This window comes from Sorex fumeus, unplaced genomic scaffold (assembly GCF_029834395.1).
Source record: "Sorex fumeus unplaced genomic scaffold, SorFum_2.1 ptg000047l, whole genome shotgun sequence".
Taxonomy (NCBI): Eukaryota; Metazoa; Chordata; class Mammalia; order Eulipotyphla; family Soricidae; genus Sorex; species Sorex fumeus.
This window is the reverse complement of record NW_026606104.1, coordinates 8,459,861-8,483,284: the sequence shown is the minus strand read 5'-3', so window position 1 is coordinate 8,483,284 and position 23,424 is coordinate 8,459,861. Positions and strand designations below refer to the sequence as shown.

General features: G+C 39.5%; 1 protein-coding gene across 3 annotated transcripts in view; it reads right to left on the bottom strand.

Annotated features, from left to right (window-relative positions):
- Positions 1–23,424, bottom strand: part of EVI5 (ecotropic viral integration site 5) — a 189,829-nt gene that overhangs the window by 47,186 nt on the left and 119,219 nt on the right. For all 3 annotated transcript variants that reach the window (XM_056123727.1, XM_056123726.1, XM_056123728.1), the window contains 2 exons: positions 22,893–23,039; positions 17,177–17,272 (listed from right to left, as the gene is read on the bottom strand). In XM_056123727.1, coding sequence (XP_055979702.1) covers positions 17,177–17,272; positions 22,893–23,039 — 243 coding nt within the window. The remainder of the gene's footprint in view (positions 1–17,176; positions 17,273–22,892; positions 23,040–23,424) is intronic.

The window sequence follows — 23,424 nt, the reverse complement described above, 5'->3', positions numbered from 1 at the left end:
CCTCCATCATCTCACTGTATTCAAAAAGATTTTATCTTTTGGCCATAATTTTCTAGTATTCACATTTGGTTGTATTCGATATGCCAAAAACAGTAACAACAAGTCTCACAATTTGTTGTGAGACGCTACTGGTGCCCATTGGAGCAAATCGATGAACAACAGGACAGTGCTACATATTTGGTTGGTATGTAGTATGAAGCATTCTTTGAACTGCCTTTTCTTCTTGGTTGGATCTTCTCTTTCCTACCTTCTCTTTCCCTGTTATCATACTGCTTTGCCATATTTCCTCATCATGCTTGTGGCTAGGTGACTTTAATAATATAAAAGGTAGTATTTATGAACTCCCCTCTCTATTTGAAATCTATTTTCTTTGCTTTCTTCAATCTCAACTTTGGTTTTACTTTTGACAGCTGGACAAATAGCACAGGGAAAGGAAGAATCTGGTTTGATAAGGTTCCACTTTATTTTTTGGAGATTTTTGTGAAGTACTTTATAGTTTAGGGGAGTATCTATTAAAACTTTGGCTTTTCAGGATTTGGATCATTACCCACGTTCTGTGCGTTGTCCGAAGACCTTCACGTTAGCTAAGATTCAACTGTCTGCTTCCTAATCTCTTTCACAACTATACCTTTCAAAATTCTTTCTACAACTCCTCAGTCAGGAAATGAGACTCACTTCTCTTCTCTCTATATTTGGGATGCGAGTCCTCTGAGATTTTTCTTACTTACCTAAAACAAGTTTGACGAGTGGATCAGGAGAGAGGAGACAGTGAAGATGCAGCAAATCCTGCAAGGCCTCTCTATTTGAAAGAGTTTGCTTTTCCTCAGCTATGATTTTTTTGGGAGGGTTGTGGGCACATCCAGCAATGTTCAGGGTTTACTCCTGCTCCTGGCTCTGCACTCAGTAATTACTTCTAACAGTGCTCTGGGGACTATATGGGGTGTTGGGGATTGAAGCTGGGTCGGCTGTCTGCAAGGCAAGTGTTCATGTACTTCTCTTTGGTCCCTTAGCTGTGACTTTTAAAGTTTAGTCAGTTAGGTTGTGTTCCTTATGTTCTCAGGTAGTTTTTAGTGGATGTTTGCCTATGAAAATCAATTATTTACTATGTCATATGGCTGGAGCTAGAAATGATGAATATAATTTTATTTACCTGTACAACAGCACTTAAGTGATTTTTTTTCATATAAAATACTTAGAACTCACTACCTGCTGGTGTGGCATAGGTGTGAACCAATGCTTCTCGATTCACACCTAGAGGTGCTCAGGGGCTACTCTCTCTCTAGTTCTGTGCTCAGGGGTTGGTCCCCTTGGTGCTCAGTGAATAATGTAGTGCCAGGGATCAATCCTGGACCTCTCTGGGGCTGCAGAGATAGTACACCAGAAAAGGCCCTTGACTTGCATGTGGCCAACCTGAGTTTGACCCCTGCACCCCGCTAGAAGTGAGTCCTGAGCACAAAGCCAGAAGTAAGCCTTTGTTTTAACAATGTTCCTACCAATGAATAGTAGTTACAATTTTTAAAATAATAAAATTATATATAGAGAACACAAATATAAAATGGAAGGGGGAAAAAAGCTGGCTTTCTGTTAAAGTCTGTGACAATTTTCTATTGTACAGATCGATAAGATCAGAACTATTCGTGATCTGAAAGTAGTATAGCCCCCCCGCACTGCTTTTTTAGTGAAGAAAAATAGTTTTACTTAAAGAAAATCACTTAGAGAAATGAGAGGAGAGAGAAATAGATACATGTTCAAGAGAGAATACGGGCTTTGCCAGAGAGGAAAAAGTCTCCCTTTCTCTAGTATTTAGTATATTTTATTTATTTAGTTGGGGAGTTAGGTGGTGGGCAATGCTCAGTGGTTACTATTGGCTCTGCTCTCAGGAATCACTCCTGGTGATGCTCGGGGGACCATATGGGATGCTGAAGATCGAACCAGGTCAACTCCATGTAAGGCAAGCTCCTTATCCACTATACTACTGGTCAGGCCCCATTATTTTATATATTACAACATATTAGTTCTAACCAATTCAAATTTAAAACATAGTTTACATATAAACATCAGACCCTTAAAGGAACTAACAGACAATTAGTAATCTCTCTCAGCTCTCCTTGGAGATTTCAAAATAAATCTAAGGTTATGCATAGGATGTGGGTTTTTCACTGGAGCAGGATTACAGCAGGTCTGTGGTATCTGTAGGGCAATGGCACAATGCAGGTTGCTTAGTCTCAAATGCAAGGGCAAAGCTTACAGTTAAAAAGCATTTTTAAATTTCAATTAATTTGAAAAAAGTAACGAAAGATCACGCTTCATAAAGACATGTTCAAACTCTCTCTTCTATCCAAGTTCAACTTGTTTAGAGAGATTCCATAAAAAAGGCAGTATCTTATTTTAAAGATTTAATATGCTGAGTTTTTTTTTAAGTTAATGATGAAATGAACTGTTTAACGGTCACAGAGGCAATCATAATAAACTGCAGCAGGGGTACAATTTCTAAGTAGTACACAGGTATTTTCCATACATGTAGTAGAAAAAAATGCGTGCAGCAAGTTATAACTACATAAAATTATTGTAGTATCAGAAAACCCAATGATCTGAGTAAATCCATGATTGCTGGCAAGTAATCACGGTGATTAATCAACATGACTAACTGAAACACTGGTAGCAACCACTAAGCTTTAGTAAATCATTACTGATTTGTAGTTTGCACTATGAAAAAATTAATCAGAACGGCAAATGTGGTAAATGGTAACCTCTCCATGACTTCAATGTGACTCATTTTGCACATCTAAATTCAAAGCTTACTCATATCAAGTACTACTGGTAAGTTTTTTTAAATGGTTTCCAGTAATCTATAGTTGTCAACAAAATATCCTTTATGTTTTACTGAGTAGAAAAAAAAAGTACATATAAAATGCAATAAAAAAAGTCAATTTGAAAAGTATAGAAAGAGAAAATATTTTTTTATTAGTGTTTTTCTTAGTGCTGACTTGATTCCATTTCAGAAGAGAAATTTTTATACACATGTCTGTTTTTAAAGAGATGCTTCTTACAGAACCAGCTATAAGAAAAAAGTCAGTGGAACATCTCAAAACTAGAAAATACTTCTTTAAATCAGTGTAAGTAAAATTATTTGTGAGAACTACTTAAAATTTTATATAATCCCCAATTTCCTAGAAGTCATAAAATTATATAATTAATTTTTGCAATAAAATTTTGATTTTTGGTTTGGGTTTTTAGGCCACGTCCAATGATGCTCAGAACTTATTCCTAGCTCTGTGCTCAAGGTCATTCCTGGTAGTGCTCAAGAGACCACTGGAAGTGCAGGGATCAAACTGGGGTTGGCTGCATGCAAGGTACATTAACTCCTTTATACTCTCTTGAACCCAAATTTTAAGATTTACAACAACCGAGCACTGTCCTCCCGTTGTTCATTGATTTGCTCGAGCACCAGTAACGTCTCCGTTGTGAGACTTGTTGTTACTGTGTTTGGCATATCGAATACGTCACGGATAGCTTGCCAGGCTTTGCTGAGTGGGCGAGATACTCTTGCTCTCGCTTGGCTGGCTCTCTGAGAGGGGCAGAGGAATCAAACCCCAGTCAGTGGCATGCAAGGCAAATGCCCTACTGTGCTATTGCTCCAGTCCATTTACAACAACAACAACAACAAAACTGAAAGGGGCTCAGGCAATAGTACAGTGGGTAGGGCATTTGCCTTGCACACGGCCAACCCAGATTCGATTCCCAGCATCCCTTATGGTCCCCGCGCACCGCCAGGAGTAATTCCTGAGTGCAAAGCCAGGAATAACCCCTGTGCATCGATGGGTATGACTCAAAAAGGAAAAAAAAAGAAAAGAAAAGAAAATTTCCATATACCCTGTGTACTGTTGCCCCCTATTATTAACATTTTCCACTAGTATGGCAAATTTGTTATAATGAATGATTTAATTTTTTTATACATTATGACTAACTACAGTTCGTATGTTATACAGTTTACTTAATGGGTGGGTGGGTGGGGCACAGTTTGGGGCACATTTGGCTGTGCTCAGGAGTGACTTCTGGTAGTACCCAAAGGATCATGTGATGCTGGGGACAAAAACAGACTCAGTGGCACGCAAAGCAAGCACTTTACCTCCTATACTATCTCTCTGGCTTAAATTTTTGTTTTTGCTTCAGGGCCATACCTGATAGCGCTTAAAGGGCCATGCAGTGCTGGGAACTGAAACCAGGGTCTCATACATGCAAGGTATGAGCCATCCAGAGCCCTTAGTTATCATTTCTCAATAAAAACAAAAGGTGTACCTTTCACCTGTCATATATCAATGTGATTTATATCTTTTTAAGAGGAGCCTCCCTAACAATGCTCAGTGGATCAAGGGACCTTTCTGGGTGACACCTGGCCTAGTCATACAATGCCGCTCAGGCCCAGCAGTGTTGAGTGCCACCAGCAACGCATCACTGATGCTGGGGAGGCATTCAGTGCAGGGGATCCAACTTGGGACCTGTGGATGTAAGACATATGCTCCAGCCCAACCCCTGCTGTTCATATTAACCTGGATCCAGAAAGTGGTCTGATCTGTCAGGTATCACCTTTTGCCAGGGAAGGTAAAGAGTTATTCAGCCTTAGTTATTCAGCCTTCCCATACTGCGCCTTTGGAGGGAAGTTACCAAAGAGCCTCTTCTTAAGGGGTAGAGATTTCATGCTGCCACAATTGCTACCAAAAAAGTATTCGGAAATCTTTTGCAGAGGGATGTATCTCTTCTCCCCTATTTCAGCCATATCACAATAAATCAACACATTTTATTTTCTATTTTAAGTTACAATCTACTACAACTATTTTTTTCCTCAGTTGTTCCACTTTTGGCATTGGGAACTCTCAGCAGACTGCTCTGTGCTGTTAACATATTCTGATTCGTGCAGGGATATCTCTGAGTAATTCCTTGCTTTCTGGCAAAGGGCTGCTCTGAGCTCACTCATAGTTCTGGCATCAGCAATTTCTCTGAAGAACCTGGTTATCTTAGGCAAGATAACCAAGAGTAGTGTTAGAAAACAAAATTTGTGGGCTCAATGCAGGAAAACTAATCTTTATGTTTATTATTTTTTTGCTCAGGAAAAGGGGGAGCAGTCCTCAGCAGTGTTCAGGAAGTCTGGAGGCCTCAGTGGGAACTCTTGGCCAGTGGACTGATGGTTCAATGCAAGGGCCCAAGGACACAATGATGCTTGGGCTCTACAGTGCCAAGGACATCTGGGCCACCGTGGCAGTGGCGGAGGCCTATAGATCTGCACCTAGGGATGCTTGGAGGACCACGTAATGCTGGGAACTAAATCCAGCTTTTATCTCCTGGCCCCTACAAACTTTTAATAATACTAAGATGAATAACTGCTGGAGCAATAGCACAGCGGTAGGGTGTTTGCCTTGTGTGCAGCCAGCCTGGCTGAGCCAGGTTTGATTCCTTCGTCCCTCTCGGAGAGCCCGGCAAGCTACCTAGAGTATCTCACCCGCACGGCAAAGCCTGGCAAGCTACCCATTACGTATTCAATATGCCAAACACAATAACAACAAGTCTCAAAAAAATGGAGACGTTACTGGGCCAACTCGAGCAAATCGATGAACAATGGGAGGACAGTGACAGTGATAGAAGATGAATAACAATCTTATGTTATTTAAGAAACCTAACTGCCCTCACAAGTTTTTCTACTCTAGTTGGTTTTGGGGGATTGGAATAATATCCTTCATTTCCACATACAGCAATATTTTTAGAACTTTTAATCACTCGATCCCCTTCAATTTAACTGCATATTAAAGCAAAGATTAATTTGAGCACTTTAGTAAGAAATTTGGGTGTTCCATAATTTATAATAAGTAGATAACTAGCTGAATAAAGATCCTATGTGCCTAATTTTTTGTTAAGAATTAGAACTATGAGAAAAGATTAAAAGTAAAAAGTAAAGGCCCTCCCGTTGATCATCGATTTGCTCGAGTGGGCCCAGTAACGTCTCCATTGGAGACTTTGTTGTTACTGTGTCTGGCATATCGAATACGTCACGGGGAGCTTGCCAGGCTCTGCCGTGCGGGCGAGATACTCTCGGTAGCTTGCCGGGCTCTCCGAGAGAACTTGGGTCGGCCATGTTGGCTGCGTGCAAGGCAAACGCCCTACCACTGTGCTATCGCTCCATAGAAGTTATTTTTCTAATTAAAAATACTTATAATTGAGGCACCCAATTAAATTTTTAAATATTTTAATAGTCAAGTAAGTTGTGCAAAAGGAAATCATTGTACTAAAGGGAGGAAAAATTATCTCTCAGAAAGAGGTTTATTAGCCAATCATTTTCATATAAACCACTACTTGTTGTGAAACTATTAACAAATTAGCTCAGGAAATAAAGTACAAACTGATCACAAAACTTTAAGATAAAGACCATCATCATTTAGTAATACCATAATTTCATGTTATTAATATCCATGTTTTAAAGTTAAAAGATGAAAAGTGTATCATTTCCTCTATCTAAACAGCATTCTGATCTGAGCACACTGATTTAAACACAACTCCCTCATTTTTATGTCAGAACAGAATCTTGAGTGGGCGTTTTTTTAAAACCAAGAGTGGTTAGGGTATTGCCCATCTGAGGCATACCCAGAGGTTATCAACTGGGCGGATTGATTACAAAAGTTGGTAAATGGTACTGAGTACCAGGAAAAATAACAAAAAGTTGAGTTTGAGTAAAACTATACTTTTACATTTAAAACTTTCCATTATTTCTAACAAAGTAGCATAGATTTTATAGATGTGCTGAGCCACAGAAGTTTTTGATGGGGCCATGATAAGTTTTTAATAAGGTCATGACCCCTAGATAGGAAATGGGTTTAATTTCATTTTCCTAAAAGAGGGCTGGGGAAATAATACAAGGGGCAGGGGGCATGCTTTGCATGTGGCAGGTCTTGGTTCAACACTCCGCATCTTGAGGTTCCTTTTATCCCTTGGGGAGAAGTTCCTTGGTGACCAGCTGGGAGTAGCCCCTGAGAACTACTGGATGTTGACCCTTACACCCGACCCCCAAAATAAAGAAAGAAAAAAATAGAAATGCAAACTAAATAACAGTTTAAGTATCAGAAGGAAGTGGGTTCAATTCCTATTTTTCTCAACTAACTGAACAAAAATTAACTTCTCCATGTTTTCTTCCAACACCTAGAAAGTGAAGCATTCCATATAACATTGATGCAAAAATTATTTTTGTTTTACATTATAACTACATGGGGCCACCAGGATGTGGGGGGAACTCCACACTGACAGGTGTTAAATTCAGAGCCCCTGCAGGCAAAGGTGCTCTGCGCTGCAGCTCTTGGTACAATACAGCCTGGTCCCCATTTTAATTTTCTTGGTTTATGTATTCTGACTTTACATTTTTTACATATTACTTTAAATTTCAATGTAAATAAAATATAGAAGGTAGAAAAGTCCTGCTACAGTACGGAAATAAATAAACTCTGGAAGTGGAGTTTTTGGGCCAACCCAGCTGTATGCTCAGGACTTACTTCTGGCTCTGTGCTTAGGGATCACTCCTGACAGTGCTTGGGGAACCCCTTCAGTGTTGCTGGGGAATTGAACCTGAGTTGGCTACCCTGTACTATCTGTCCGGCAAAGGAAGAAATTATTTTTAACTACCAATTCCTCCCATCTAAACACCCTTGACTTCAAAATAAAGAAATAATACATTCCATGAATTGTTACAAGCATTTTTTGAATCCATTTCAATGAAACAGTTTTAATAGGTTACTATTAAACTAACTGACGCCATCTAACTGATCACTTTAATAGATTACTATTAAACTAACTGATGCCATCTAACTGATGACTTATGTGCTCAAAACCCAACCAATACTTTGTATCTTATTCAGAGAAAGATTGAAGTGCCTAGGTTCTGCATAATCAGCTCTTCTTAACCCTTGCACTTCATTTATGTTTCATCTAACTTAACTCAGATACACCCCTGGTCTTACACCCTAACCTTTTCTGTTCCCTTACTGGGGAATTCTCCCCTCAAGTATGTATAAATCACTTGCTTCAAATATTTGTTTATTTGCTTTGCTAGCCTCCCTCTTCTAAGATTGTCCTGCCCATGCTATTTAAATAGTCCTCAATACTAATCTTACCCCTCTCCACCATGTTAACACACACACACACACACACACACACACACACACACACAACCCCACAGTATTGATTACCTTTTATACTACACACTATAGGATTCATTTATTTTGTTCATCTAACATCCCCCTTTACTATTTACTAAGCTCAATGGTAAAAGAAAACTGTTTTATTCCCCAAACAAAATTCTTTGTTTTATTCATCTCTGTTCACCAGCTTTCAGAAGGGTGAACATCACTTCACAGTCATTCACCGAAAAGAAATCAACGCCCCTATTTAAACTCATTGAAATTCTCTTCTTCAGATTTGGGCATCTGTATGAAAACAATTATAAAATTGTGACACAGCATGGGGAGTTCTGGAATAGGAGGGGCACACCCAAATCTGCTGGCCTGGCCTCCTCAAGAAGACTCATCAGAGCAGCTCAGACCTAAGGTGACTTTTGAAATAATAAAATGAAAGGAAGAGACAGAAACAAAACAAAACAAAACAAAAACAAACCCCAATGAATTAGGGTGAGAGGTTTGAAGGATTTTTAACTAACATTTGTGTCTCAAGAATGGGACTATGTGCCGCATGAGCTAGGGTAGAAGGCAGCTGGAGCCAAAATAGAAAAGGGATCACTAAGTCAATGGTGTTTGGAGGGATCGCTTGGGATGGGAGATGTGTGCTGAAAGCAGATAAAGGACCAAACATGATGGCCTCTCAACATCTGTATTGCAAACCATAATGCCCATGAGTAGAGAGAGAGTATGGGGGAAACTGTCTGCCATAGAAACAGTAGAAGGGGTGGGACAAAGGGGTGGAGCGATACTGGGGACATGGTGGTGGAGGATGTGCACTGGTGGAAGGATGGGTGTTTGATCACTGTATGACTGAAACTCACATGAAAGTTTTGTAACAGTAGCTCATGGTGATTCAATTTAAAAAATAGGGCTATGAGAAGTCAGGGAATGAAGCTAGAAAGTATGGCAATAATCAACGAGAGAGGGGAGAGAAGGAAAGTGAGAAAAGGAAGTGGACAGTGGTGAAGGGATTGGAATTGGAACATTGTACACCGGAAGCTTAACCATGAGTAACTTTGTAATCCATGATGACTCAATTTAAAAAACTTTCTTAAATTTTAAAATAACACGAAAAAGAAAAAAACACATACACATAAATCAATCAGAGCAGGAAGGATCTTCGTAAAGAGAGTGGAAATATGAACTCTGTCCTGAAAGCCTTGGGAAGTTCAGAAAAACTAAGTGATGAACAGGGAGCTGATAGTAACTTTAACTGGAAAACAAACAGTTCCATGAGTCAGCTAATCTGCAATTAAGTAAATTCACAAAGGGCTGGAAAGATATCTCAGTGGGTGGAAGGACTACTCTGGTAATTGGGAGGCCAAGATTTGGTCCCTAAGCATCAGAATGACCTTGCACCAGAGAGATAATACAGCAAGTATGCTGCTTGCCTTGCATGTAGAATACCCAGGTTCGATCCCTAGCACCCTACCCAAATGCTCAAAGACGTAAACCCTGAGTTCAGAGTCAGGAGTATCCCTAAGTACCTTCAGGTGTGGCCCCAAAACAAATATACAAACAAACAAAAATAGGAGTGACTCCAGAGCACAGAGACAGGAGTGAAACACAAAGCACAGGGGTGCCCCCCAAAGGAAAAAAAATTAAGAAAATGCATGAAACTTTTATATTTCCAATACAAATGAAAAAATATTTCATTAGGTTTCATTTTAATCCTGAAGTGGGTTTGTATTTAAACTCTAAAACAGAAGAGTGAATAATTTTTTAATTTTTATTAGTGAAACACCATGAGGTACAGTTGTAGACTTACAAATTTTTGTGCTTGGGCTTCAATTATACGATGATCAAGTACCCATCCCTCCACCAGTGCCCATTTTCCACCACCATGAGTCCCACTACCCCTCCCACCCCCCATCCCTCCCATCCCATCCTGCCTCTGTGGCAGGGCATTCTCTTTTGCTCTCTCTCTCCTTTTGGGTGTTGTGGTTTGCAAAAGAGGCATTGAGTGTCAATCATGTTTGGTCTGTAGTCTACTTTCAGCATGCATCTCCCATCCTGGGAGGAACCTCCCAACAACCTTTATTTGGTGCTCCTTTCTCTATCTGAGCTCCCTTTTCCCCTAGCATGTGTGGCTGGCCTCCAAGCCATGGAGCAAAATTCCTGGTACCAATCTCAGCCACTCTTGGGTGTTAGTCCCCTATTTTGTTACTTTATGTTCCCCAGATGAATGCAATCTTTCTATGTCTATCCCTCTCTTTCTGACTCATTTCGCTTAACACGAATGTAGTACCACTTGTATGTAAATTTCATGACTTTATCTTTTCTTACAGCTACATAGTACTCCATTGTGTAAATGTTACCAAAATTTCTTTACCCAGTTCATCTGTTTTTGGGCACTCAGGTTTTTTCCAGATTCTGGCTATTGTAAAGAGTGTTGCAATGAACAAACAAGTACAGATCCAAATGGCTAAAAGGCACATGAGAAAATGTTCTACATCATTAATCATCAGGGAGATGCAGATCAAAACAACGAGATATCATTTCACACCACAGAGACTGGCCCACATCCAAAAGAACAAAAGCAACCGGTGCTGGTGCGGATGTGGCGAGAAAGGGACGCTCCTTCACTGCTGGTGGGAATACCGATTGGTACACCCCTTTTGGAAAACAGTATGGACGATTCTCAAAAAATTAGAAATTGAGCTCCCATTTGACCCAGCAATACCACTCCTGGGAATACATCCCAGAGAGACAAAAAAAATGAATAATTATTTTTAACTTAATTATTTCTAGCATAAATATTTAAGTTTTAATATTTGAGCTTGTTCTACATGCAAGAGGACCTTGAGCATAGAGTCTAAGCACTGTCAGACAAAAACACATGGGGCTGGAAAGATAGCACAAGGGCTTGCCTTGCAAGCCTGGTTGAATCCACAGCTTAGGATATATTCCCTGAGTGCCACCTAGAATGATTCCTTAGCACAGAGTTAGGAGTAAGTCAGCCCTGAACACTATGGGTAGGTCCCCCCAAATAAAACAAACAAACAAAAAAAAACAAATATTCGTACTATCAACTACCAAAATATTTAAATGATATACAGCACTGTAGCACTGACCTCCTATTGTTCATCGATTTGCTTGAGTGGGCCCAATAACGTCTCCATTGTGAGATTTTGTTGTTACTATGTTTGGCATATTGAATACATCACAAGAAGCTTGCCAGGCTTTGCTGTGTGGGCGAGATACTCTCGGTAGCTTGCCGGGCTCTCTGAGAGGGGCGGAGGAATCGAACTCGGGTCGGCCACATGTAAGGTAAACGCCCTATCCACTGTGCTATTGCTCCAGCCCGATATACAGTACTATAATTTTAAAATATTTAATGAAAACATTAGATCAACCCTTCTATTTTGAAGGCATGTGATCTGTTCCAAAACAGCATTAGAGTGGAATGGTGGTGACTAAAATTCATGTTTTATTCTTTGAGAAGGAAAATCTAGGTAATAAGTTTTACAAACACTTCAGGAAAATGGCTAAAATCTCAAAGCTGCTATGGACTTTAAAAGTGTTAACTCACCATGACAGTAACAAAAATCAATAGAAAATTAATTATATTAAATTAATTCTATTAACTCACAATGAAATTAGTAGAAAAGAGCTCCTCCAAAGATGAGGAAATGTCAATGAAGTCATTGTTATAAAGGATTATTTTTCATATTAGAGATGGAGTTAACATGCTAGTAATGAGGGAAATTTTAAATTTTAAATCAGAGCTCATAAAATTTAAATCAGACCACTAAATAAATATACTAAGGAATTCTAAAAAAAATTAACAAACTTAGAATGATGTATATCTGGTTAAAGTGCTATGGAATTTTTTAATGTAGTGGATTATATCTATTCATTCCTTTTTCATAACTACATCTAAACATGCTTTAATTATATCAAGAAAATATTAGTTATAATTTAATTGAGTGAAAGTTTAAGAGAATTTGACTTATGGGGAAAAAAATTACTCAAAAAGTAATCGTAAGTGAAGAGAACTGGTGTGAAAAGATCTGAAGCACAAAAATACTTGAACAAGTTGAGTTCTCCCCCTAGTGGAATTTAAATGTTTTTGTAATTATGAACAACCTAATGTATATTCTCTTCTTAACTGAAAAAAGGAGATTTAGTTCTTTTGTACTGGTTCTGAGTCCACAAGTGGTGGTGCTCAGAGACTATTCTGGCTTGGTATTCCGGGTTAACTCATGCAAGGTGTTCATGTAGTACTGAGGATGACACTCACTAATGGGGCATATGCTTGTCTTCTATAAGATTAAGAAAGCTATGTTTGGGGCTGGAGTGATAGCACAGTGTTTGCCTTGCATGCGGCCGACCTGTGTTTGATACCCAGCATCCCGTATGGTCCCCTGAGCACCGACAGGGATAATTCCTGAGTGAAGAGCCAGGAATAACCCCTGTGCATCGCTGAGTATGACCCAAAAAGAAAAAAAAAAAGCTATGTTTACTCCTAGCTTGCTAAGGGATTTTATGCATTTTTCAATAATGAATGAATATCTTATATTCTAATAACTGCATTTGCCATTCCATTAAGTTTTGTTGGATTAAATAATAAAATAAGAAATAAATATGTTGGGGATGGGGCAACAACACAGTGGGTAGGGCGTTTGCTATGCACGTGGCCAACCTGGGTTCGATTCCCACCACCAGGAGTAATTCCTGAGTGCAGAGCCAGGAGTAAGTAACCCTTGAGCATCGCCAGGTGTGACCCAAAAAGCAAAACAAATAAATAAATGTGAAATAAATTATGTGTCTGCCAAGGGGGCAAGGCAGGAGACTGGGAGATAACCTGGGGACATTTCTAGAAGGAGGGGGGACATTGTTGGTGGGACTGATGTAAAACACTGAAACAACTATTATAAACAATTTTATAAATCATGCTGTCTTAAAAAAAGAAGAGCAATATGCAAAAGCATTCAAAAGGCATCTTCCAAAACAGGAAAATTAAATAGTTAAGACCTTATTAGGAATCAGAGAGGTGAAAATTAAAACCATAATGAAACAGCACTGTATTCTCACCAGAATGGCACAAATGAAACATCTGACACCACTAAGAATTGAGGGAGGATGTGGAACAACATGAACTTTTATATATTGTTAATGGGAATTCAAACCGATGTAAGCACTTTGAAAAATAAACCGAATGTTTGCATGTTCTATGACCCAGGCATTCCACTCCTTGTTAAACATGCCAGCAAAACAGCTACACATGTGATCAGTACAATGTACAAGGCCGCTCATACATTATACTGAGCTCATTCCTTTTTTTTTCCAGCAGTACTGCTGAAAATATCTAAGTTTGGAAATTCTCAAATGACTTCATATTAAAAAAATAAATATACTGTGATATAATCACAAAATGGATTATCTATAAGAATAAAAATGATGACTCCTACTAAAAATAACTGGCAACAAAGAGGAAACACAGGGATAGAGAGGTAGGAGAGGAGTTAAGCTACTCGCCCTGCAGACAGTTTATTTTAGTTCATTTCCTATCCCCACTTACTAGTCTGTAAATTCCTTGCTCATTTCTATCTTCTTCCCATGTTTGGTATGCTCTGTGTTTCTCAAGTCTGGTCTATGTGTAAATTGGTTGAGCTAATACTACCTATTTCTTGTTTTCTTTAGATTAATATATTAATGGGGCTTACTATATATCAAAAAATCAAGATATGCCTGTTTCCTAGTGAATTCCTATTAACTATAAGATGTGCCAAATAAATACAGATTGGAACTGACTGACATGAAATAGTTTTTCCACTCAGGCTTGAACCGACTTGAATTCTCTCAGCCCCCAGTTAATACAGTAGTGACCCTTGAACATAGTGCCAGGAGTAAGTCCTGAGTACTTCTGGGTATGATTCCCTCCAACCAACCTCCCTCCAACCAACCTCCCTCCAATAAAAACAAAGAAGAAACACAAAAATTTTCAATGAGACCCAAAGAAATTCAAAACCAGGAAATTACACTATGTGAACCAGATATACTTATATAATTCAACTGGAGGGATGAACAGAGAAACTATTATCACAAAAATCAGGATAAGAGTATGAATGGTAAGAAATCTAGAATACAAACAATATTCTTTTAAACCAGAATAATGGCTATATGAGTAATTTTTAAGTAAATCAGGATGAATATGAATGGTAAGAAATCTAGAATACAAAGAATATTCTTTTAAGCCAAAATAACAGCTATATGAGTAATTTTTAAGTAAATATTCATTTGGGGAAGGCTTTTTTTTATCTAAGTCACACCTGATGGTGCTTAGGGCTTATTCCTGGCAGGTTTGGGGGACGACATGGGATGCTGGGGATCGAAACCAGATTGGCGGCATGCAAAGTAAGTCCCACTGAACTATCTCTCGAGCCTGGGAGAGGTTTTCTTGGCTATACTCAGCTGTGCTCAGGGCTTACTCCTGGCTCTGTGCTTAAAGGTTGCTCCTAGCAGTGCTTGGGGGATCATGTGTGGTGCCAGGGATCCAACCAGGGTTGGCCACATGCAAGCAAGTACCTTAATCCTTGTACTTTCTGGTTCTAAGAAACACACACACACACACACACACACAAACACACACAAACTTTAAAGTTTTGCCTTACGCTCTTCTCTGTAGATTGTATTCATATTTTATTTGGGTAGAGGTGCACTCTCCTGGCACCAGAATAAATGTTGCTTCCTGTGGTATTTTGGAACATGAAGTGCCAGGGGTTGAACAGAGGACTCTGGCATGTAAAACACATGCTGAGCCCACTGACCTCTCTCTAGTTCTTACATTTATAATTTTTAAAACATGGTTAAAAATTGAGGCCATGTACATGGTTAAAAATTGAGGGCAGAGGTACAGAGGGGATGGCATTTGCTTTGCAAGCATCTGATCCTAGTTCAATATCTGGCACCAAATATGGTCCCTTCGGCCCTGCCAGGGGTAAGTCCCGAGCACTGCCAGTTGTGGACCAAAAACAAACAAAATAGACAAATGCTGGACCAGAGAGACACTATTAATGTAGGCTTTAACCCCTGTACCATCTTAACATGTATTCTAGTCTTGCTTTAAGCTGACCTAGTGCAACCCCCGGCTGTTGCAAGGAAGAGCCCCAGAGCACAGCGCCAAGCAAGAGTCCCCGCACTGGTGAGCATCGCAGCATGTGGCCCCACAGCCCACTGCCAAGAGAAAAAGACAAATGCCATCTGATTCCACTTATATGAGAAACTTAGTCACATTCAGAAAGAAAAGCAGATGATCAATGGATTCCAGGAGATGAGTAGGGTGGCTACTGCTCAGTGGGTACAGAGGTTTGGCAAGGTACTGGAGTTGATCATTTGTGGAATATAAATTAACAGAATGGGAGACTTACACCCAAGAATAATAGAGATGAGTACCAGGAGGATTGCTCCACGGCTTGGAAGCTGGCCTCACATGCTGGGGGAAAAGGCAGCTCAGATAGAGAAGGGACCACCAAGTAAAGGGTGCTTAGAGTGCCCATTCAGGATGGGAGGTGCGTGCTGAAAGTAGACTATAGACCAAACACAATGGCCGCTCAATACCTCTATTGCAAACCACATCACCCAAAAGGAGAGAGAGAGCAAAAGGGAATGCCCTGCCACAGAGGTGGGGTAGGATGGGGGAGATGGGGTAGGCGTGGTGGGAGGAATACTGGGATCACTGATGGTGGAGAATGGGCACTGGTGGAGGGGTGGGTACTCGATCATTGTATGACTCAAACGTAAGCACGTAAGTTTTTAAGTCTATAACTGTACCTCATGGTGATTCACTTAAAAATTAAAAAAAAAGAATTAAAATAAAAAGATTCTGGAGTTGGGGTTCACAGCAATGTGAATGTACTTAATGTCTTATTTTGAAATGGCAAATTTTATGTGTATTTTACCACATTAAAAAAAAAACAAGAACAAAAAGAAAGATGGCGGCCACATGGGAGCATTGTGGAGAGCAGGTATGGGGGGGGGGGACTGAAACCTCATGGGACCGGGGGCGTTCCGGCCTGTCCTTCACACCCTACCGAGGTCACCAGTTGCCCCCCATAAGCGGCTCTCCAGCACGGCCACGGCCCCAGAAGCACAAGGACTTAATGCAGAAAACCAGCAGCTTGGAGCAGAAAAGCGAACTGACTATGCGTTAATCCGCACCATCATGCCTGCCCGGAGGGGAAAGGGTGTTGCCCCATTCGCCCTCTCCTCTCTGGAAAGAAAGATGGCGGCCGCACAGGAGCCTTGTGGAGAGCAGGTCTGAGCTGGGGGTGGGAGCGCAACTGAAACTTCATGGGGGAGGGGCCGTTCTGGCCCGTCCTTCATGCCCTACCGAGGTCACCAGTTGCCCCCCACGAGCGGCTCTCGACTCCAGAGCACAGAAACCAATCTCTTAATTATCTGACTTTTAGTAGAAATACTTCCAGGGTTAATAAGTAAAATAGCAGAAATCCAAAACCGCGCGACAACATTTAATTCTTGAACCCAGCTGTAGAAAGAAAATCATTTCACAATGCTTTTTCAGCATGGCTGATTTGGGGGTGGGGGGGGTAAAGTCTAAATAATAATGGTGTAACTTTTATCGAAACAATGAAGCTAGTCAAAGTGGATAGAGTGTTAACTAGAATTCATCTGCCCCACAGGCATTGGGGGGGGGGTGGGGAGTGGGGGTTTACTGGGGTTCTTCGTGGTGAAAAATAAGTATTGGTAAAGGGAAATGTGTTTGATATTTGCATGACCGAGACCTAAACCTGAAAGCTTTGTAACTTTTCCCACAGCGATTCAATAAATAAATAAATAAATAAACCAACACCGAATGATCATTGAACATAAAATCAGCCATTAAGATGAAGACAGAAGTCAGTGCTCAGGTACAATTGGAAAGGGAATCTGTGCATTCCTCTAACAAAAATGTGGCTGGTTTTTTTTTGTTGTTGTTGTTGTTGTTGTTTTTACATTACCTGGATTTCAAGCTCAGCGATATGCTGTTGCAGTTCTGCCACGGCAGCAATGCTGTCTGCTTCCCGGAGCCTTACAGCCATCACTTCTTCCTTGTTCTAGATTGGCAGGCAAAAGAAGCCAGAAATAAGCCACACGATAAAACCAAATCATGAAACATTTTTTGGGGGGGGGAGGGGCGGCCGGCACACCCAGCAGTGCTCAGAATTTACTACTGAATCCACACTCAGCAATTACTCCTGGTGGGTTCAGGGGCCTATACTGGGTGCCAGGAACGGAACCCGGGCCTGTCACATGCAAGGCAAATGTCCTATGTGCTCCATTACTGCTCCCAGAAACTTTCTCTAATGAGGGGGATGCCTCCCAGTAGTGTTCAGGAGGCCTAGGGGCCCCACTCCTGATTCTGAGCCAACTGCTCTGGTTGCTGAATGCAGGGGTCCAAGCATGAGATGCTGTTTGGGCCCTGTGGTGCCGCCCTGGCATTGCTGGGGGCCTCCAAGGTAAACCCAGTGATGCTCAGAGGACCATGTAGTACTGGGAATCAAACCCAGGTTGGGCACATGCCTCAACACTGGATTATCTACTGGCCCCTAAGGCAAATCTTTAAGATTATTTTGCAATACAATTACAGGACTCCATATGGGGTCATGGCCTCCATTTTGACAAGAATACAAGAAACTTTCAATATACCTCCTAAATCATACAGCATCACTAATACAGCTTTGTAACTGTACTTTTCTATTTGTATCCATCTTTAAAAGAAAGTCCCTTGAGGACAGTGATCTCTCCCTTTCTCTCCCTCCCTCTCTCCCTCCCTCCCTCCCTCTCTCTCTCTCTTTCTCTCTCTCTCACACATATACACAACTGCACAAACTTGAAAAATCTAAAAAATTTAACCTTAAGCTTCAATTAAGCCTTAAGGTGACAGCCATCATGCAAGAGTTGAACACACTCAGCTGGCTAAGCTGTTTCTGAACTCCTGATCCACTGAAATAGCCTCTGGTTATTGACGTTTATTGCTAAGTTAGGCCAATGTTCTAGAAGTAATTTGTTAAATAACAATAGATAAAAAATATGTTTGTATTCGATTAATTACAGTTAACATTACCTATTAATCAAGTTAAAAACCCAAGCCCTAGTCTTCCCCACTCTCCAATCTAATATTCAACTCTTGCTAGTTCTGTACAAAAATAGATCTGAAATCTATTCCACTTCTCTTTCATTCCATTGACAATACCTAAGCCCACACAGCAGCTCTGGACTAAAAATCTCATATCAAACCTCTCTACAGGGATTAGAGAGAGAGTTAAAAGGCTATACTGAAAATCTCACATCAAATTTCTGTACAGGGGCTAGGGAGAGCACTCAAAGGGCTGCTAGTGCAGGCTCTGCATGTGGGATCCCCAGGTTCAATCCTCAGCACCACTGGATCCCAAGCACTGGTTGGAGTAATCCCTGAGCAATGCAGTGAAAATATGCCCTGGCACTACTGAGAACAGCCCCTCCCTCTCCAAAGTCTCTCCAACTCGACTTCAAACCCATCTCCACACACAATGACATGTGTAGTCACTTAAAAACAATTACAGGGACCAGAGAGAGAGAGAGAGAGAGAGAGAGTGTACAGCAGGGAGGGAGTCTACCTTGCACATGGCTGACCCAGGTTCTATCCCTGGCATTTCATATTGTCCCGAAGCTTGCCCAGATCGATTCTTAAGTATAAAACTGGAAGTAACCCCTGAGCAAAGCTAGGTGTAGCCTAAACCCACCACTCCAAACTCCCCCAACCACAACAGGTTGGAGAGCAGAACAGCTGAGAAGTGCATGCTTTTTATGCAGGACTCACAGGTCCAGTCTCTGGCAACCATATAGTGTATGAGCAGTGAGTTGGGAGTAGCTCTACAACAACAAAACAAACTTTATTTTTAATAATAAAATTACAGGGCCAAGGAGGTAACTCAAGTGACAAAATACTGTCTAGCATGTACAAGGCCCTGCCACCATTGGGCTCCCTGAACATCACTGGGTAGCCCAGAGCACTGTGGGGCACAAGAAGCACTGTATCACTGGCCCGAGCGCTGAAACCCTTGGACTGATGGGCCAAGTATCATTGGGAGTGGCCTCCAGATTCCCTGAGTGTTGCTTGAGAGGTCTCTGTCTCCTCAAAATGGAAAGAAAAAGATGGAACATGTTAGTCTATGCTGATTTTTATGTAAGAAATATTTTTATTACTTGTAACAATCTAAAAGAAGCTTTAAAAGGATGTATCATAAAATAACAGAAAAAAATCAAGAAAAATAAATCAAGTAAGTGGTATGGTGAGGAAGGCAGTGAGATAAAGGGAACAAGGGTGTGAACAATGCTTTCATTTGTATTCAGTTAAAAAAATATAAACTTTATAGCAAATCATGTGTCTCGCTATTACATTTAATGATAAGCAATTTTTCTTCGTCATTATTTTACAAACATACATCATAAAGGTAAAGGTAAAGGCCCTCCCGTTGATCGTCGATTTGCTCGAGCGGGCCCAGTAACGTCTCCATTGGAGACTTTGTTGTTACTGTGTCTGGCATATCGAATACTCTCGGTAGCTTGCCGGGCTAATCATAGTAAAATCCTTTAACTCACTTTCTGAACTTAATATTATTTCTTCAACAATTTTCCAAGTTTGTGAACTAATGTATCTTTTCTTATGAATATATATTTCTCTAACAAACTGGAGAATATAAAATTTTGTCTTATAATTTTCACCTTTAGATTTACATAGGAAATTCTAAAATCTACTAACTTGGGGACAGGCATATTTGGAATTTCAGGTATTATAGATTTTAGAAAATTTAATAAAATACATAAACTATAGCAGGACATAAGGATGCATTTATATAAAATAATGTAATATGCAACTGACACCCAAGGACAGTAGACACAAGGGCCAGGAATATGGCACCATAGTTAGAAGCCTATCTCATGAGCTGGGGGAGAAGGCAGGTGGAATAGAGAAGGGATCACGAAGACAATAATGGTTGAAGGAATCATTCGGGATGGGAGATGTGTGCTGAAAGTAGTAAAGGACCAAACGTGATAACCTCTCAGTATCTATATTGCAAACCATAATGCCCAAAAGTTAAGAGAGAGTACGGGGGAAACTGTCTGCCATGGAGGCAGGGGGAGGGCTGGAAAGAGAGTTATACTGGGGACACTGGTGGTGGAGAATGTGTACCGGCGGAGGGATGGGTGTTTGATCATTGTATGACTGAAACTCGAACATGAAAGCTTTGTAATTGTATCTCACAGTAATTCAATTAAAAAAAAAGGAATCATTCATAATAAAACAATTCAAATGCTCAACATAATGAGGCAGTTAATTTTAAATATCCATACCTAAGATGGATAAATAAAAACTTTAAGTAGCTATGTGTCAATTAAAATCAGGTTTTACTTTTATTTTTTTAGGTTTGGGTTACATCCAGCAATGCTCAGGGATTACTCCTGATTCTGCACTCAAGAACTACTGGCAGGTTCGGGGGATCTTGTGGGATGCCAGGGATCAAATCCAAGTCGGTTGCATACAAGGCAAATAACCTACCCGCTGTACTATTACTCTGGTCCCTGATGTTTTACTTTTAAATTTGTGTGAAATTTAGTATAAAAAAATTTGGATTTCAGACAGTTTAAATTTTCTGTTGAGGATTATAGGCTTTTAGACTACTTTTTAAAAAACAGCAAAATTTTTACTATTTTTTTGAGTGCAAATAGATTTAGTTGTAGTTGGAAAATAATGTTAACAATGAAACAGAACCCTAACGTTTTATATAAACGAAAGAGTAGCAAATCTAATTATAAACGACAGTAACATACAGCTCATGAAATCTGAAAAAAAAAAAAAAACCAACAAAACGAAACGAAAAAACATATTTGGTGGGGAGGGTCTGGGGTGTGGGCCACACCTGGCTTTGTGCTGAGGGGAACCATATGCGGTGCTGAAATTCAAACTAGGTCACAGCCGCAGCCGCATGCTAGGCAAGCACCTTAACCTTTGTACTATCTCCCTAGCCCCAAAATATGAATCAGGCTTATACAAATGAAGGGCTAGCTCTCCTAACAAAGTGAAGTTTGTTCCAGTGTAACAGCTATTTAATCATTATATTTAATTCCTAAGGTGACAAACTCTCTAATTATTCTTAAAATCTGCAAAACACAGTCTAAGATTTAATAAATCAATATAACAAGTATGGGGTGATATCACAGTCAGCATCTGTAACACACTTCACAATGACACTAATAAATAATAAAAATTGAATTTCATATCAGTTCTTAAAATTTTCTAAAATTCACACTCTGAACTCATTCATCAAATACAAAAAAAGTAATTATTTTCATCAGCGAACTCCTCAAATATTCACTTCCCATAAAATACTTTAACTGACTTAAATGGTACTATGGTTTTTCAGGACCAATGGTAAATAAAATAACAATGTTATCAATGTAAGTTAAGAAAAACTTACACCAATAACTAAAAAATTATTAAACTGAGTTCTTTATTAAAAAATAGTTCCAACAGACAACTCAACATCATAAAAACTCAATCAGATATTGGTAGAACAAATAAAAATAATATATCATGTTACATTATTTTAGTTTTAAATAAGTGCAGTCATATTCCTTCAAGAGGAACTACTCCTGAGTCAGTACAAATTTTAGTACTGCCTACAGATTTCTGTCAGTGTAAATTGTAACAGCCATGCATATTTATTAGGATGTAATTTCATCTCTGGATTTCAGTGACACTGATAAACCACTCAAGCCTCACTCTTGGTTTATAATGACACCAGAACAAGTTGATGGAATTACAGCTTTATATGTGCCATTGAAAGTCTTATTTCTTATCATTGAACAATTCGGCTGGAATCTTTAAAAGATTCCACTTCTATTCTCTCAACATGGAAAGATGTCGGTCTAATTTACTTTTAAAATCCTACTCTCGTCCTCAGTAATCCATTTTAATGCTCAGTCAAAAGTCATTTGCTATTTTATACAAACATCACCCACTTTATACTCCTCTCCTCCCCCACTACTGCTTTGCTTATACTACAAATTTATTTCTGGGCAAAAATAAATTTGTGTCCAAATGCTTTTCATGTTTTGTGAATTCTAGACACTTCTAAACAAAAACAGAAAAATTGATTAAACCAATAACGGAAATGGATATACTAATTTCCTAATCCAGAATTAGAAAACACACAGTTCTTTTATTCCCCACTCTAGCTAGAAAACATATAACAATGCCAACTTGCCACAAATAAGGTACCAATCAATTTTGACCTATCTTTTCTCAAATAACCTGTCTTTTTTGGCTGAGGCATTAAAGGCTTTGATTTTAAATGGCTACAGGTCAAAAGAAACATATAAAGAGATACCAATTTTCAACAATGTGGATGACTTAAACTTAATTACCTACACCTTTAACCAATGGATGAAAATGAGGTTACTTGCCAAAAATCCATCCCAGAGCAGAATTGAAATCTGAACTGAAGAGAACTGAACTGAATCTGAACTGAAAGCAACCACCAAATCAAGTTTAGGAAAAGATGGAAACAAGTCTATTTCTCTAAATTTGGCCTTAAGCTAATCTAATCAATAACAAGATAAAACAAACAAAAAAAGACATGATTTTACAGAGTATAGTGATAAAAACATAAACTGGTCAGTTGACCTATTTACCTTGCATTCAATCTCTGCTTGTTTTCGCTTTGCTTCACTTAACTGAGTAAGCAGCCCTTTGTTCTGTGCGGAAAGATACTGTACTTTCTCCTGCAGACTGACAACTTCTTGTTCTGCTCTTCGAAGATGGTTACTATTGATCTGGTTCTAAGAATAAAGACAAACACATTCAGACAACAGGTTAAAAGACCTGAAAAAATACCCACCAAATTTCTACAGACTCATTTTATATTTCAACATTAAAAAATGTTAATACTAGTCAATTAACTACTAAGGTAGGTCAACTTTAAGCAGTATTACTAAAAAAAAAAAAGCTACACAATTTTCTTTAAAACCTAGTCTATAAACTCCAAATTATTAAAAACTTTTATTATAGTGCAATTTACTACTTAGACAATGAATATTAACTCTAAGGATGTTTACACAGGGCTTAAAGTACTGAGTTAAGAAGCAGATAATGTGGCATAGAGTGGGCACATGTGAGAATATGACAAATTGAACTCCCCTTCCTCATTCCCAAAAGAAAGCTTGT